General features: G+C 38.8%; 1 protein-coding gene across 1 annotated transcript in view; it reads right to left on the reverse strand.

Annotated features, from left to right (window-relative positions):
* Positions 1–19,430, reverse strand: part of ly75 (lymphocyte antigen 75) — a 209,950-nt gene that overhangs the window by 136,698 nt on the left and 53,822 nt on the right. Inside the window, exons 3-4 of the mRNA XM_039757470.1 lie at positions 12,742–12,915; positions 4,111–4,275 (exon numbers count right to left, since the gene is read on the reverse strand). Of these exons, the coding sequence (XP_039613404.1) occupies positions 4,111–4,275; positions 12,742–12,915 (339 nt within the window). The remainder of the gene's footprint in view (positions 1–4,110; positions 4,276–12,741; positions 12,916–19,430) is intronic.

Genomic DNA, 19,430 nt, shown 5'->3' on the forward strand with positions numbered 1-19,430 from the left:
TATTGTGCAATTGGGCCTTACTTTTTTATGCTGTACATTAATTATACAAAACCTGCTCCCAAGTGTTCTTATTATACTAATGGATGTCCATAGGTTGATTTCATAATTTCATAAGTGATTTAGGAAATTAACCTATCACACACATTGTTTGGCTTTAGGAGAAAACTCATCCAGACGTGGGGTGGGCAAGTGGAGACTCCACACAGACAACACCTTGGGACAGGTTTCATACATGCAGGAGGTGAAAAAATAGTAAACCCCTACCTTGCTTAGCCATTAAACCAGTTACAATGCACTTCATACATGGCAAAATAATTAACAAATCCTTAATAAATAGATTAAAGAGGCGATCTTTACACAAACATATGAAACTTGGTTTAGTTCTCAGGTAATAAGTAGCACATGATGTGAAGATTAACAGAATTTCAAGAGACATTGAAAAGAAAGACTAGATGCCATTGTATCTGGGAGTTTGCCACTGTTAGATCAAGTGAGGAAACAAACATTATAGGAGTGTTAGTGATTTTTCTTTTCTAATAGCAAAACTGGGGACAAGAAACAGGCAACAATCCTGTTTGGGAAGTCAAAAAAAGTTAAATAATAACAACAGTTGTTTGTTTTGAGACATGATTACTTGCTACATTAACATTTTACAAAAATATATATCCTTATTAATCTAGGTCACATTTCTGCTTTCGTGCAAACTACAATGCATACTGAGATGGAATTTTTGTAAATCCTTATCAGCAACAAAAAGATTAAACTGAAATAAACAGAAATGTAGAAGACAAACCAAACCAGAATCCTAAACCCCAATATATAATACTATGTCATGGATAGTGATAAAGCATGGAAAAACACATTTACTGTAGTATTTAAAGACAAACTGCAGTCTGCAAATGGTGTGGGGAACCTTTTCAGTTGTAAGATATGGCCGGCCATGTACCCCGCCAATACCCCAAGCCGCCAGGTGGAGCCCTCCTTGCAGCATGGAGGTCCCCAGAAGACCAGCAGGGCATTATGGACCATGTAGTTTTTGTGCACCGCCCTGCTGGATGCCATGGGGGCCACGAGAGGGCGCTGCAGGGAGGACCAAGAATTCTTCATGCCCTATGACCCGGAAGTTCGTCATAGGAAGAGCGACGGCTTCCGGGTGAGAAACATTATTTACCCTGACCCGGAAGGAATAAGGACTTGTGGACTGTTGGGAAGGAACACCTCCGGGTCAGGGAATATAAAAGGACTGTGGGGCTCCCAGACGATGAGCTGAGTTGGGAGGCAGGGTGGCTAAGCGTCTGGGAGTGGAGGATTTGTTATTGTTCATTGTTTATTGGAGTATTTGGGAGTAGAGGGTGCTTTGTGCACTTTATTATAAAATAAATATAATTATTGGACTTTTACCTAGTGTCTGACGTGGTGTCTGAGGGTGCAAGGGTGCGAGAAGCATCATATTCTGTTACAGTTGGCGTAGCTCGGCAGGATTCTCTGGCCGTCAGTTTGGCAGAGGACCTGGAAAAATTTTACTGTGGACAGAATACCCGGAAGACAGCGTCACAACACACACAGGAAAATCGCCAGAAACCTCACCTTTTTCAAGTCTATAATGGGAAAAAGAAGACAAAACAGGGCAACAGTACCAGCGGAAGTTCCATGTTCGCCATGGCCGACACTGGGATGAGCGACAGGGCGACTACACGGATCGGGAGAGGACTCCGGACGAAGAAACCTACAACGAGGTATGTGCTGCAAACGTAGATAATTTATTTAAAATTACGCATTTTGTACCATGCACATACCTCGAAAAGATCATCCGGAAGTTCTGCGGGATGCAGGAGAATCTCCAAGACAGTGTGGCGCTTTGTGCGGGCAGACGGACAACGAAAAGACTTCCGCGTTACGGGTGCCGGCAAAGGACACGTGACCCACCCGGAAGATTATGGGAAGGAGAAGGTCCGTGTCCAGCTGTTTATGACTTCGCCCAAGAAAAGACGGACTTGATTTTTCCGAAGGAGAAAGGGGTGATGAGCGGCACTGCTCAACCCAAAAGAAGGTAAGGAGGGCCGGGAAATGGCTGGTCGATCTGCCGACAAATTAATAAAGGCAGGTCGCAGTCGACCAAAGATGGCGGCCCGGTCCTCGCCTGTAGAGAACTCCAATTCCCAGAAACCCGCGGAACCCGCCAGAACACGCGCCGACAGCGGCGAAGTTCATTGGCTCCCGGCGGACGGTATGGCAAACCAGGAAGTAAGCCAAACCCGGCCGAATTAACTAATTATTTTGACGCGGGGAACTCAAAATTAATCGAGCCCGTGCGGAGTATTTTGCAGACTTTAGAGGCGATTAAGAAGATCGTTGGAGATCTGGGAGCGGCGGCCGAAGCGCCTTTAAGAAGAGTACGTGAGTACCTGCGGCGATTGGACCGAGAGCCTCCCGTGTTATGTGATTTGGCGGTACAGACAGGTAATGTCGGTACCGTATATAATGTAATAGGGACGCAGTGTGATCCGGGCCCGCTTTTAATCCATAGCGGGTGCCAAATGGATGTGCCCTACAAGAGAGGTCGAACGCTTACGGAGCGGCGGGGAAGGACCGATCGAGCCAGAGCAGCTGGTTGGTGCTGTCTCTTGGAGCGATTCGATCCTAAAGACCCGACCCATGTTGTTTATAAATCAAAGGCGCGCAGACAGTAAAAGGGCTCTCTTTCATTAATAGAGAGACCCAAACTGTGGACAAGCCCCAGAGTAAACTGGAGATCCTTAGAATAAAGAAGGGGTCTCCTGACAAGGTGGGAAAAAGGGCGGAGATCAGCGAGGCGGCCAGAAAACCCTCCTTGGCGGGGGAAAGGGTGGAGCTGACCGAGTTCCCGAGATGTTTCAGGTATCGGGAAAAGAGCCAACCAGGAGGACTGCGTCGGTGCTACAATTGCCAGCGACGGGTCACGAGTGGCGCAATGTCCCCGGGAGACAGGAGGTACACCGTCCCCCCAAGGTTTGCTCGAGGACAGGGGCAACGCAGTCAGATCCCGGATGACGCGTCCTCTTGGAGGAAGACTTCCTCTGGGGCAGGCCGCTCCGAATCTTTATAATTGCCGCTGGGGAGTACTGTAAGATATGGCCGGCCATGTACCCCGCCAATACCCCAAGCCGCCAGGTGGAGCCCTCCTTGCAGCATGGAGGTCCCCAGAAGACCAGCAGGGCATTATGGACCATGTAGTTTTTGTGCACCGCCCTGCTGGATGCCATGGGGCCACGAGAGGGAGCTGCAGGGAGGACCAAGAATTCTTCATGCCCTATGACCCGGAAGTTCGTCATAGGAAGAGCGACGGGCTTCCGGGGTGAGAAACATTATTTACCCTGACCCGGAAGGAATAAGGACTTGTGGACTGTTGGGAAGGAACACCTCCGGGTCAGGGAATATAAAAGGACTGTGGGGGCTCCCAGACGATGAGCTGAGTTGGGAGGCAGGGTGGCTAAGCGTCTGGGAGTGGAGGATTTGTTATTGTTCATTGTTTATTGGAGTATTTGGGAGTAGAGGGTGCTTTGTGCACTTTATTATAAAATAAATATAATTATTGGACTTTTACCTAGTGTCTGACGTGGTGTCTGAGGGTGCAAGGGTGCGAGAAGCATCTTATTCTGTTACACAGTTTAACCTTAGAAAAGTAAAAACTTAATGTAATTAAATCAATGGGAATGTGTTGATGGTGAACACTGTGATTGTGCCTGTGTCAAATTGGCTCTTAGGTGTCTACCAAATTGCAGCTTCAGGATAAGGCTGACAATTACAACAATTACTTTATCCGCTACTGCATAGTATTCTACTGTACATCAGACTGAACTCCATATATGTGTATACACTACAGTATGCATACACTATTATGTCTAAAGAGGCTCAGACAAAGTATTTAGGTTCACTTAGTCCAATTTTGTCAGCATACAAAAAATGCCAGCAAGAAAAAAAAAGAAAAAACAATACCATACAATCTTCCTTGTATGAAAATCATATGGAGTACAGGGCTCAGAAGCTAGATGCTCCAGTTGTGCCAAATAAATTGTTCTCTACCAGAATGACAAAATAAACTGTGTGTGTGAGTTAAACAATAAGACTTACCTAGTAAATATGTGAGCTCAGACGGGTCTGAAATGCTCAGTAAATCTGCTCCCTGGCTCTGGCATGACACACGGGCTTCCTTCCAAGTGAGTGCTGACTGAAAGTTGAACTGGTAACAGTACTCATCATTGAAACCTTTATCCCACAGGATGCTACAACCTTTTTCTGCATTAACAAAATAAAAAAATAATAATATAAAATTATTCATTTGGTTTTAAGGAATGTATTGGATTTAGAATATAAATAATGTGAATTCTAATGTTTTATATTCTTTTATTTTAGTGCACATCATTGACAGACAACAGTCTTTTTAGTCTTGTGGTCCCCCGTAGCTCTAACACCCCAAAATACAAGGACTAACTTTACAATGCAGGTAGCAGCACTTTGTGGTTAATCTTCAAGACGTGAAAACGCAAGTGAGAATTACATTAGATAAGCACAAGAATGACCCTAAAAATAAAAATGTAGTTTCCTTTCTAAAAAAGGAGCAAAAAGGCCTATGAAACCTATTAGCCACCAAAATGACACTTTCATTTTCACTTCATGCTACAATTAAACAGAGTAAAAACTAATTTGTGGGTGGATTGTTGATGCAGTGTTTAATGAAGATACATCACTGCTTCAGTGACCATACATCACTTTCTGATCTGGGCACTACCTGTATGAAGTTTGCATACTTCACCCATACCAACACCCCCCCCACCCATGGTCTATGGTTTTCACTGGTTCTTTAGGTCTGGTTCCGTTAGGTCAGATTATCTCAGGGCACAACGTGAGCTACCACAGCTATGCTGATGACACACAGCTGTACTTATCAATAGCACCTGATGACCCCGATTCTATTGATTCACTAACACAATGTCTGACTAGTATCTCAGAATGGATGAATAGTAATTTTCTCAAGTTAAATAAAGAGAAAACTGAAATTTTAGTGATCAGCAATAATGGATACAATGAGGCTATTAGAAATAAACTGGATACATTAGGATTAAAAGTCAAGACGGAGGTAAAAAGCTTAGGGGTGATTGTTGACTGTAATCTGAATTTTAAATCACATATTAATCAGATCATTAGGACAGCATTTTTTCACTTAAGAAACATAAGTAAAGTTAGACCTCTTATATCACTGAAAGATGCTGAGAAATTAGTTCACGCGTTTGTTTTCAGTCGACTAGATTACTGTAACGCACTCCTCTCAGGACTACCCAAAAAAGATATAAATCGTTTGCAACTAGTGCAGAATGCAGCTGCTAGAATCCTAACTAGGAAAAGAAAATCAGAACACATCACACCAGTCATAGCGTCACTACACTGGTTACCTGTGTCATTCAGAATTGACTTTAAAATTCTGCTTATGGTTTATAAAGCCTTAAATAATCTCGCCCCATCTTATATATCGGAATGTCTGACACCTTATATTCCAAATCGTAACCTCAGATCCTCAAATGAGTGTCTCCTTAGAATTCCAAGAACAAAACTTAAAAGAAGTGGTGAGGCGCCTTCTGCTGTTATGCACCTAAAATCTGGAATAGCCTGCCAATAGGAATTCGCCAGGCTGATACAGTAGAGCACTTTAAAACACTGCTGAAAACACATTACTTTAACATGGCCTTTTTATAACTTCATTTTAATCGTAATTTAACTTAATCCTGATACTCTGTATGTTCAATTCATCATAACAACTATTCATGGTGGCTCTAAAATCGGTACTGACCCCTACTCTCTTTTCTGTTTCTTTTTCCGGTTTCTTTGTGGTGGTGGCCTGCCCACCTCCACCTACTCAAAGCTTCATGATGCTCCAACAATGATGGACGGATTAAAAGGAAGAAGTCTACGTGACCATCATCATCATCAAGCCCTTCCGTGAGAATCCTAAATCCAAAGAGGACTGTTTCATTTATGTTAGGTAGAATGCCCAGAGGGGACTGGGCGGTATCATGGTCTGGAATCCCTACAGATTTTATTTTTTCTCCAGCCGTCTGGAGTTTTTTGTTTTTTCTGTCCCCCCTGGCCATTGAACCTTACTCTTATTCGATGTTAATGTTGATTTATTTTTTATAATTATGTCTTTCATTTTTCTATTCTTTAATATGTAAAGCACTTTGAGCTACTGTTTGTATGAAAATGTGCTATATAAATAAATGTTGTTGTTGTTGTTTAGTTTTTATCCACCACCTACAACCATTCACATTAGCTTAAGTAGTGATGCTAAATCTGCCTGGGGTGGCTGGGTATGTGGCCATAAATAGGTGTAATACTGTCATGTGTTCAGAGTACAGTGAAGTTCTTATGTGGATCTCCAGCCAACAGGCAATAAGTTGCCACTCTCCAGCTATATAATAAACAAGAACATATTAGTAATGTTAAATGGACCTTGTGTGCATGTATATGTGATCACTATGCAATGGACATAGAGGGTTATGATATGGCTTTGTGGTGGACTGGTGCCCCATTAACAGTTGGCATCTACCTTGTACCACTTGTTGCCAGAATAGTCTCTAACATAGTTACATAAGGAAAAAAGGCCATCCTGTCTTTCTTATTGGCTCTATGTAAATTCCAAAGAGAATGGTAAGTTAAATTGGTTTTGGAATTTCTTGTACAATTTCAGCTTTTTCAGAGCCACCACAGTCTCTGTCAGGTTTCTTTGCTGACATACTATGCATGTACAACCTGGCTGGCAGTTTGTACTGAGAGTTTGGGTCTTAGTGTTGTTTGTGAGTGAAACATTATTCTGATACAGGGTTTACTCCTACAACTTTGATTTTGGTTGCCACTAAGGTGTTGGCTAATTTAAGTTTGATTCTCTTTACAAGGCTTTTTGGCTGTTTAAACTGCCTAGGAGCAGGAAAATATTGGGAGTGAAGGGTGGGTGTGCATATTGGCACACTGTGCAAGCAAAGTGGCAGTGGCAGAAGATGAAGTGCAGCTCAGCAGAACAATAAACAAATAATTAACAGGCTTTGATTCTGTCAATAGTTAATACGTTAGTAGGTTTCCCAGTATGGAAGGAAAACTAGTTAGCTCAACCATACCAGGCTTAAGTTGACATGCATTGGTGCTAAGTGGAAGACAAGAGTAAATAGCATGTTTAAAAAGGATGGGATTTACAGTATTCAGTATTAATACTAATTACAGTATTGATAGTTGTGTTGGGCTAAAAAGAAAGGAAATGGTAAAGAGGCAGTTTGTAGGGAAACTGATAAGGTGTAAGGGAGGCATCTACAGTAGAAAGGGATAAAAACACATTTAGAATATAAATTAAACTCAGCCATTAGCAGAAAGAAAGAAGTGTGTAGTTATTAGATCATCTTTAGAAGTTAAATACAGGGATTAGAATGTCACAATGTATTAAACAGGTGAGGTAGAACATTAAACTCATAGGTCATTTATATTTAATTTTAAAAGGGCTTAACTGTCAGGAAAAGAAATTTTAATCATTAAAACAATGCACGTTCTTCGTTAGGTTGGACATTTCAGAAGCTGGCTTCAGTGAGATTGGTTCCCAGGATGCAAACATCTGCAGGAGATGCCAGCTGATCCACAACCTCAAGATTATGGTCACTGAACTTGAGGAGGAAATGTCTAGTCTGTGCTGTTGTAAAGAACTAGCTGATCTTACCTACTTTTATGAAGATAGTATGCAACCCCAAACTAACATGTAAGCAGACTGCAGACCAGAGAGGTAACAACAGGTAGGGCACAGTCAGAGGCAAGTGCAAGGCAAGAGGTGTACACTATCCATGGGCATGAACACCAGTGTTTGAGGTTTTCAATGATTTTCAGGGCCTTGCAGAGCTGGACAGTGACACTGATAACTCAGGAGTATTAAACAGGGGCGAGGAGAAACAACTGGGTAACATCAAAACCAGTCCCCAGGAAGAAAGTAGTATTAATAGTGGGGGCTAAATCATTAAGGAGAGATCCAGGTTTGCTCCAGAGACATAGAGTCTCATACAGTATGTTGCCTTCCAAATGCAGAGGGAGGAGACTTCCCTGGGAGGGTGGAAAAGGGTAGACTATCAGTCCTGCAATTCTGATTTTAAGTGTTAGAAGCCAGGCTGAATCATAAAAGTATGAGATAGTTTTCTCTGAAATTCTGCCTGTACCATTCCAAGAAAACTGAGAAGACTGGAAGGCTTAATGTGTGGCTCAAATCTTGGCGTATGATGGGGGGCACAGGTATATGGGACAATGGAACTACTTTTGGAAAAGATGGGACCTGTTCCACTGAAACAGACTACATTTAAATAGAAGGGGCACTGACATATTACAGAGGCATATGAATCGGTTAGTTGAGGAGTGTTTAAACTAGGAAATAGTGGAGTGCAGAGTTTAGGACAGGGCAAGCTTCCAACTTCACATTAAGATAAAGGTAGTTTCCCAGTATGAGGGTGGGGAACAAATATTCCCAGTATCAGACAACAGAATGTGAGTTGTGTGTAGTTACTGAATATGCTGTTGGGTATCATGTGCAACAGTCTGGCTAATCAGACCACTGAGGTTGAATGGTCCCGAGTTATCGAATTTGTGTATTTCTGGCATTTATTCTGCAATCGTGCATGCAATTTGTTTTTTCTAATACAAGAGACAATAATCATCATGTTTTTCGACACTGATGGACTTGTTCAAAAAACGTTTGTTAATCAGTGACATTGAGCTGCAGAGGCATCTACGGAAAACTCAGGAAAAAATGTCCAGAGAAAAGGCACAATCAAAACTGGATCTGTATCATTAAAATGTATATGCACACACTGTGTCACTAGTTAAAAGAGTTTTTAATCAAAACAATGTGGCTGTTGTTTCATATACCTCCAACCAGCATATTTGCCAGATATAGATAGTTTGATTCTCGTAATATTTCACTTGTACCCACATTACGTAATTTGCCATTTAGTCAAAACAATTTGACTGCACCTACTTTATTAATGCCTTTTGAGAGCTTCAACTGTTGCCGACTCAACATTTACCCTAGAGTGCTAAAGTTAGTAAGTACATATACTGCATAAACTCCTGACACATTTTTTCAAAAACCTCTACTAAATAAGGAAATTCCTTTTGACTAGAAGCCTAGAAATATTACAACATTAGAAAGATATAAATGAAAATAGACCCTTCAGAACACTATAACACAGTTGGAAACTTGTTAAGAGCAAACTTCACACAAATGTTAGAAAGATGTTCTTCACACAAAGAACCATAGGCATGTGGAATACATTACAAAGTAGTGTTGCATTAGGTAGTTCTTTGAGACCTTCAAATTTCAACTTAATATTAATGTATTTTGGAGAATCAAGGCGAATAGTACTGGCACATTCATTTAGCTCAGTGGTCTGTTCTCATCACAACAGTTCCAATGTTCTTGTGTTCTCTCTCAGCTAACCTTGTGGGCATTGATAATCAAATGATTTGTTGTCACTGTTAGGGATTTTACTGCAGAAGGCCATTAACCTAATCTTTGCTCTTTAAACCACTTAGCTATAGCACACAGCCATTCTACATCTTAAAGAAATGTGCATATAAACCAGGAATGAAGCCACAGCAGATGTGACTAATGCTGGTGGTGAATACTTTATTACATAAGTAAGTGAGTACCAAAAGGGATAAACGGTCAACTCCAAATGGCAATACACTTTTTGCTTTTAGACATCAAATATACAGTATGTGTTTTAAGAACATCACAGTGAATTGGAAGGTGATCTAAAATTGTTACAATGTTATTTATTTGAATGTAATTTATTTAATTGTTAGATAAACATGGTGTATTACTCTACAAATTGTGCCTAAGTATTAGAGGTGCCAAATGTCCATTAAAGGATTCATACTCTTCAGCTGAGATCATATATTTTCCATGGATTGCAATGCATGGTGCCAACAGTACTGCACTGTTCTATTTATGTTTGATTTCAGATGCAATATGAGAATGGTACTTGTAGATTTTGGCCTGTTTTCAGCACTTGCTGATTAAAGATGACACTTTGATATTTACTGAACAGTATAATCATATAAATACTTTCATTATTAAACTCGTCTAACTCAGTGTCCAAAAGGGGGGCAAATCCTACCCTGGGCACTCTGAGAACAAAGCAAGAACCAGCCTTGGACAGTTTATAACAGGGACCACTCGTGCACACACACACAGCACTCACACCACAACAATTTGGAATTGCAAATCGACCTAACAAGCAAATGTTTGGGATGCCAGAAAAAAATAACAGTACCCAAAGGAAAAACCAGGCCACCAAAGGGAGAATGTGCAAACGACAAAGAACCTAGGATGCTTGACTGACCCTAGCACACTGGATCCCTGAGACAGTGACACTAACCACTACATGACACTGTTTACCAAAGCAGATCTATCAAAGGCAAAACAAATGAAAATAAAAAGGATAAACAGAAGTTATAGCTAAGGACAGGTTTCTGGATCTCTTTTGGGCACAATCTTTGTCTGGAACACTCTCTTTCTTGAACTTGCACACACATTCTGTCTTTTCCACTTACATTGCTTCCTGTTGTCCAATGTTGTGCTAGCTTGTGTGATAAAAATGTGTATGTGAAAGCACTGTATGTTTCTCTTACAGCAAAACAAGCATGAAGTACACTGCACTGTCACTTAACTAACTTTAAAGCCAAATGCAAGCTTGCAAACTAATAGGAAAAATACCTCTATAAAAAATGCTTAGGATGCCCACTAAATTATTACCATATCATCTCCACTATTACCTCCTCAAAAAACTAATTTTAATCTTCTCATAAAAAACATCAATCAATCAATCAATCAACATTTATTTATATAGCACATATTCATACAAAAAAATGTAGCTCAAAGTGCTTTACAAAATGAATAGAAAAACAGAAGACACAATAAAAGATAAACATAAGTCAACATTAATTAACATAGAATAAGAGTAAGGTCCGATGGCCAGGGTGGACAGAAAAACAAAAAACTCCAAAGGCTGGAGAAAAAAATAAAATCTGTAGGGGTTCCAGACCAAGAGACCGCCCAGTCCCCTCTGGGCAATCTACCTAACATAAGTCAAACAGTCCTCTTTGTATTTAGGGTTTTCATGGAAGGACCTGATGATGATGGTCACGTAGACTTCTGACTTTCAGTCCATCAATGTTGGTGCATGGCCGATACTGTCATGCAAGCAGCATTTCAAGATTTAACTTGGGTGAAACAACAAAGTAATAAATTTTAACTCCTACATTTAACTTGTCTTTGTTTTAAAAGATTTTAAAAAAATTACATTGATCATCTACTGTATGTAAATTGCTTATTCATCTTAAGGCTAAGTGACATTGCACAACTTTTTCAGCAATTTCCAGTCCCTTATTTACATGATCATAGTGAGTCATGGATTGTCGGTGGTGGGCTCTTGTGAAGGTAGTCGCCTAATATGACATACCCAGTGACTCAGTAAAGCTAAATTGCAACTCACTATGATAACATCAGGCAAGTTTGATTTTGTCTTTAGTTGGACAGGTGGGCTTATGTGCATGAGAACTGACAACTAATGATTTTTTTTTTAAAACTGCAATGCATAGAATGGTGTGATGGGGAATAAGACTAGACCTCTCAAATAGAAAATAGGCTTGTCTATCCAATGTCCTATGTTTTACACTATGTACTATAACAGAACGAAAAAAGGGCAGAGATTACTGCTGAACTCACTGCAGCTGTTAACCCTTCATACAGTGCCAGCTCTATCAGGCAGCATGCTACTGGCTGTCAGTAAAAAGGGAGGAGCATGACTATACTGGAAAGTCGGCAATCAGTTGGTAAATGTAACACAGGCAGATTTTCAGCAGTTCAAATTGGCATGGTTCTGTGGCAAGATCAGTGACTGCAGTCAGCAGGTCTGATATACCCTACTACAAGAAGTCACTTAATGTAACATCAGCTTTAGTGACAAAGCACAAGTGCCTAAAGAAATGGCTGTAGTTTGAGACACATACCTCCCAGGCAACAAATATACAAACCACTGTTTTGTTTATTAATTGATGCATGTTTTGTCAATGTACCATGTAATGTGCTGTTGACGCACTTTGTATTGTTTCTGTAAAAGTGGGACTAGAAAGAAAAAAAAAATCAGTAAATTATAAAATACAGTGACAATACATTAAATTGAACACACAGGCAGCTTGGTGTTAATAATCAAACAAAGACTACCTAAGAAACATACACATTTTAAATATCACAGATTCTAACAGTCAAATACATGGGCATCACGTGGTAAAATCTAACTTGGTATCAGGATTCTGACATCAATTAAAGTGTTGTAAATGAAAAAAGAAAATATGTTTTTTATTAAGCTAAAAGAAAAATATGATTTTTCTGCATGACCATGACTTTTTAAAGTAAAAGAAGAAACTAAAAGGTAAATAAAATCTTGTTGGTTTCTTTTCAGAATCTAGTCTTAAATCTAGGTCAGCAATGATAGTGTCTCTATTTTGCCAGAAAAAAATGATACAATAGTGCATCACTTAAAGACCTCAGGACAATGCAGTCCTGTTTTCAGACAGAAGGTTTAGACTTGTTTTTAATTCAGTCTTTTCTTATCAAGTTTAAATTATCAGTGCAATATCTTTCTTAGCTGTGCTATAACATCACAAGATAGAATTACTTGCCGGGCTTTAGGCATAGTCCCCATTGCTGGTCAATATCATAGTCTTCAGACGTTGAACACCACGGCAGTCCTCCTTCCCTTTCATCAGAGACACAGTCATCATGCCAAGTTCCATTGTATTTAAATGGGAATTCACAAGGAAGCCCAAATGAATTTCCCTTAGATGTATATATCTCTACAAACAGAAGGAAGACACAAAAACATGATTAAACTCAAACATACTTCCCAGTTATATTAAAAGCGTTACAAACAAGAAAAGATGTTCTTAACAAGAAAACTAATGCAATGCACATACTATACTCTCAGACACTAGAGGCACAAACTTGACCTGAAAAATTGTAATTATATATTGACTATGTTTTTTCCATTTGAGTATGTAAATTATAATTTGATTGTGGCTATATCTTGAGCAGATTCTGTGTAGCGTGTGTGTGTGTGTGTGTATGTATGTATCACCTGCTGTAGTGTGGCAGTTTTTACTTGGGATGAATAAAGTAAGAAAGTAAGTGAATATCTGTCTATTACAGATAAGTCATAATAGATAGATAATCTATATTATAATAGACATCTTTCTATTATCTATTAGTAATAGCATTTCCTTTCTGTTTCTATGTATAACACAGTGACAATCAAATCTAGATACCTGTCTGTCTAATCCATTCATCCCCACCTGACTGTTGTCCAAGCATCCTATTCAGCAGTTCCAATACAAGTAGTGTTTTCTGGTTGGTTCTACATTTTAAATTTAAACAGTAGCAAGCGTGTATGTGCAATACCCATGTTTCATAAATCTATGACTTTTAAATGTCATTCCAACAGACATAACTAGCTAAATTTAATTTAAGCAGAGTATGGCTAAATGGCATGAGAATATTAATCACGGCACAATATTAAATTTTTAGCACTTATTTACTTGTTAAGAACATGTGCATGCTAAAAGGAGCAGAATGCTCCTGGAAACAAGCTTGCTTTTTTTAATAATGCTTTTGGCTGAGGTGCATTTTGCTTTATTTACTTGTAGTGCATATGAATTTATTTAGAGAAATGCATTAGTGGCACAGTAACATTTCATCACTAAAACATCCTGGAAACCAAATCAAATGTGACTTCCTAAGGTGAAAAATAACAACTATGCTACAGGGCAATGCTTGATATTTGTCTGCTTAAATTTACTAGAACAGCAAAGCAGAAGGGAGTTTTAATTAGGTAATTTCTATTTGTGGTAAATTGTAATGTTCAATACACTGTGCCTACTGTATGAACAACTAAACCCAAATGTGTTTTTTTTTTTTTGGTCTTTTATGTTGGGCACCATTCTTTAAGGATTTTCCTCTCCGTGTGCATGGTTGCTTGACTTTCATGAAGATACATTTCCTACTTTTTCTTTATACATCCCTTAAGGTGCTTGAGCAAGCCGATTAATAACGATAAATTGGCCCACTATAAATAAGTAGGTGTGAATATGTGAGATAATGCAGGAATGAATGGTTATCCTGTACAGGTTTGGTTGCTACTGAGAGAGGCTCCAGGATTCCTATGAGATTGTAGTAGAATAAGCAGGTTCAAAAAATAAACAGATGGATATTTTTAAATGCACACTCAAAGTCATCACTACAATATGCAGTCTTTTTTAATTCTGGAAGAGATTTGCAAATATAGTATGTTACATAAAGCACAAGTTTCTAGCTGCTGTATAGCAATACATTTGTACAGTATATCATATAACATATTTTAAAGATATACCTATCCTAAGATGTGTTACAAAGCACACAACAATGCAATTCCAAGCAAATGAACATAACAATATGGTTTGCAAAATAAATGTCAATAAAATATTAGGGTAAAAGGAAGCACAAAAGAAGTATGCTTTTTATGTATAATTCTTTATTCATGTTGTCAGACACGTGAGCTTAGGGACCTTCTTCAGAGCTGTTAGATTGATGGCAATACTTCCCCAGAGACGGTGGAGACACTGTCACTTACCTTGTATTTCCTTTCAACCACAGACCAGATCGTACAAGGCATTAAAAACTCTTGATGTCATTTTCAGTTCCAACCTGAAAGATTTGCCTCTTCTGCCCTGAGGCAGATAAGCATCTTTGAACCCGGAAGGCGGCATTCATTAAAGAATGCCTCCAGAAGCCACTATAGTTTAATTCTAAAATCAGCTCAGAAGAATGCCGAGTGTTGTTTATGCCATAGTTGTTTTTTATAATCTTCAAAATCTATTAGGCTTGCCTATTAAACAGGGTTACCAGATTGGTATTTAGTACTGTTGCCTTATCTCTTTCAATGTGTAAGTTCTGCTACTTTCCTTGAAACATATCCCATATGAAAATAACATTGTAATTATCTATATTGAATTATGTAGCATTTTAAATGCAATGTAGGGTTGTTCTTGATATGGCTAACAAAAATGATCAAACAAGACACAAAAGATGACATTGTAATAACATTTCTCAAATCAGCTGACTGACAAATGAAGAGTAATCAAAAGTCTAGGAAACATTTATTTCTTCTCAGTCTGCAGAAGAAAATGGAAACATAAATCTTTGATTGTCTGAATTGAATATGCCTGCTTAAAAAAGATGGCTACGAGAAAAGCTCTTTGTTTCTACAATATAATATAATACAATTAACTGATACTGTTTAGGCTTTTCTAAAGTTTGGAAAAATATCTGGTATTGCTGATGAGACATGAGGTAACACTGTACAATTCAGATGAAATCCACAGATTGTGGTTAATGCAATAAATAAAACACTAAGCAACTGTACTTTTTGATAAAGGATGCTACTGAGTCATATCACATCACACTACTTAGAGTAAGCGTCCCAAGAACCATAAAAAATGAATATGCTTCAAGAAGGTTTCAGTATGATTCAACATATTCTACACACCTCCATAATTTAACATTTCAGACATAAAAGTACCAAAAATGCTTTTACTAAACAGAATGTTATATTTTGGGACTTTCCAGGCTACAAAATCCAGAAAAACCACGTGCATCTTTGCTTTTGAACCTCTTACATTTCACAGTATAAAAGCTAAAAAAAAAAAAAGAAAGTATTTTTAATTTTTTCCATTTTTCAAAAATATACTGTGATTGCTGTACAAAGAAATACCGGTACAATTATTAACCCATTTTCCTGTGCTAATATGCTACTGGGAATTGCTTTGTAGATATCAAATTGTTCATGTAGTGGAGATTGCCTGATGAGATCACCATCAGTGATGATGTAGGGTACAACACATATGCTCTCATCAAGCAAAGGCTCATTAATACCTTTAATTCACTAAATGTCTGAAAAAGTCTGGATATCCCCATTTGTACTCAGCAACATCCATAACTGCACAGTCAAGTCCACCGTCACTAACTTGATAACAACTTGGTACTGCACCTGTTAATTTCAAAAGAGCAAATCACTAAAGGATAGAAACAGATATTTTTTCTTAGAAAACTCAATTGTTTAAAAGTGGACAAAACAATGACACTTTATATACGTCTTATTGAATCTGTTGTTAAACTATTTTGGTATGTGAACCTCTAAATTACAGTGTATCTTAACAACACTGTCAAAATCAACAATGATTTTTTTAGTTTGCAGCAGACTGTTGTCACTGAGCTGTATCACAAACAGTTTAGAAAGAAGGTTAATTCTGTTTTGTTAGACAGTAACTTTTTCTTAAATTTCATCTGTTGTAATCAGGCTGCAGGTTTAAGTTTCTGAGAGTAAAGAGCAACAGGTTTAAGAACTCTTTTATTCCCAGAGCTATACACATTTTCAGTGCTGTTATTTGTACAGATGTACCTGAACTTGGAATTATTATTTTGTGTACTGTGTGACGGGCAGATCAGATGGAAGGACCAGGGAAGACAGCTTTAACAAGGCACTACCTTCCCCGAGATGCTAGAAGTCAGCCCCCCGGGGAGGCTGTGGCACCACGGATTTCCACAGGGCACATTGGGAGTTGGAGTTTGGCACAGCCCTTTTGGGTTCCATGGGGGCCACCAGGGGGTGCTATAGAACCCTATTCTGGGTTTCCATCACACCTGGGAATAGTTCCAGTTAATCCTGATGAGCCACCTGGAGCACTCCCAGGTGTAACCTAAAAGGAGCCGCCTCTCTCCATTTGAAGAGCCAGTGTCAGGAGAAAGAGGGATGAAGCTTACCGGTGGAAAGGAAGACAGTAGGGACTATGTATTTGGTGCTCTATTGTGCTGTGCTGCTGTGGGGTGCGAGAGAAAAGCACTTCACTGTGCTGGAACACATGTCTCAGCTTGTCAGTGTTGGGGCAGCTGGAGCACCTCTGGTTTCCACAACTTATAAAGGTACATATTCTGCTTTAAACTAATCTTGAGTGGGTGTGCTTATCGTAAAAACAGTTGCCCGCTGTTATGTCTTGGTTGTTTATTTTTTTTGTAACAGTGATTTATGTTTGCATTTTCTTGTTGCAAAGACATTTCTCTCTGGAATAATAAAGTTTACCGAGTCTAATTATAAAGAGGAATAGTGATTTTTCCACAGAATATTATTGGCATACAACTCCCTTCAATTGAGGGTATATATGACACATTGTATTAGAAAGGCAAAGAATATTGTTTAAGACATCTGCCATCTTGGAGAGTCTCTTTTCTTCGTCCTCCATTCAGGATAATCCACGCTCAAGCTAACAACTGTTCATACCGAGTACTGCGGGAGTTTACCTGATATGTGTTTTTATACTTCTTGTCTGATGTTGTGTTCATTGTCAATTGTATTAAACTACTGTTACTAGTCTGTGGGAAAATGTAAGTAAGAATCTGTTTATACTGTACGTACATACACAGCATAAAACCTGAACTTGAGATAGTCTTTGGTTGCAGTTTGAGCATTTGCTTTTCTTTTGTGTGACTGTGTACATACTTTGACCTAAAGGTCACAATCAGAGGCGTTTGTAGCTTTTTTTTTTGTGGCTCTAAGTTGTATACTTATTTTGGTGCCTTCACTCCGTGCGCATGTGTGTGTGTGTGTGTGTGTGAGAGAGAGAGAGAGAGAGAGAGAGCCCTTCTTTGTTGTAATTATATTCTACTTTTATTAAATGCCGCATGAATTTCATTTGCAACAGTCCTAGTTGTGGCTGCCATACTAAAAATATTTGGGGGGCGTATGGAGACAGGAGGATGACACAACTGGACAACCAGAACGTAAAAACCTTTTGACCAGTAAAAAGGTAAGTTTAAATGTAATATTGGTTCAATTTTGGCTTTGATCTCAATTTCTGGGCATTAAACCATATTTTTCATATTGATAGAATTATTCAAGTAAAGTTTACTCTCAGTGTCATTGCTAATATTCATTATGTGCTTTCACAATGCACCCATTGTATTTTTCAGTCTGCACTCTGACCCAGTTGTACCTAGCACATACGGATACCGTGTCAGCAGTGCACAGAAAAATCATGCTGTTTCACAATTCTTAAAAACAATCTGACTCAGCAGAATGTTTTTTTTTTTTTTTAATTGATTGCACTTTCATAGAAAGAGTTTTATTTCATGCTGAAAGCATTTTTGTGTAAAATGGATAAAGTCTTCACTAACATAAACAAGACTATTCAGGCAGTTCAGCTCATATGAGTAAAACTCAAGTTGTCTTAGTATCTTATACCAGTAATACTTTAACATCTAGACTGGTTAACTAACTGAGCTACTATTGCCAATATTCTTTAATGATGATTTTATAATTATATACAATGTACGAGGGGGAGCCCAAAAATAACCGGAAATATTTTTAAAATATGTTTAATTTAATTTTCTGTACAAACTACAATTAGTCTCCTTCAAAGTACTCTCCATTGGCGGGAATACAGTTATCTAACCGTTTGTTCCATTGTTCGAAACATTTTTTAAATTCGTCTGAAGTAATGCCCAATAATGCTCTGGTTGTTTCTTGTTTTACCTCTTCGACGTCAGCAAAATGCCTTCCTTTCAAGTCTTTTTTCATCCGAGGGAACAAAAAGAAACCACACAGAGCTAAATCTGGTGAGTAGGGTGGGTGGTTCAGGGTTGTCATACCGTTTCAATAACAATAGTTTCTGCAACACTTTTTTCAAGAAGAAAACAAAATTTCACTGCCGCGCGTTGCTCACGATAATCGGCCATCGTAAAAAAACGACGCTTGCACAAAACTACTTTTACAAAATTCACTGAACACAAGCACAACCTTCCAGACTGATGGCACTTGGCAGACTGACTTGTGAGGAGCGTAACTAGATCGCCCTAGCGGCCGAACCACATACTACAAGTACCAACCTAACAACAACAAAATTCTGGTTATTTTTGGGTCCCCCTCGTATATCCAGCCACAAATGTACAATCTCTTAAACTGATGTCCTAAGCTATTCCAATCCATTCAAATAAGTGGTCTAAACTCATCAACTATCTAGATTAAAGAAACAGTGTCCTAAATTCTCTGATATGATTTCCTAGATAGAGTACATTGGATATACATCTTAGACATTTATCAAAGTCCTATGGTTCTAAAGGTTGTTTATTCAGTTAGGATTTTGTAAAGTCTCAGTGGTTACTTTAGGCCAGGGGTCTCAAAGTTGATCCTAGGGGCCCACTGTGGCTTCAGGATTTTGTTCCAACCAGTTTCTGTTTTTAATTGAACTCCTGGACTAATTAAGTGAACTGTTATTTCCCAGATTCT

Source organism: Polypterus senegalus, chromosome 6 (genome assembly GCF_016835505.1).
Source record: "Polypterus senegalus isolate Bchr_013 chromosome 6, ASM1683550v1, whole genome shotgun sequence".
Lineage (NCBI taxonomy): Eukaryota > Metazoa > Chordata > Cladistia > Polypteriformes > Polypteridae > Polypterus > Polypterus senegalus.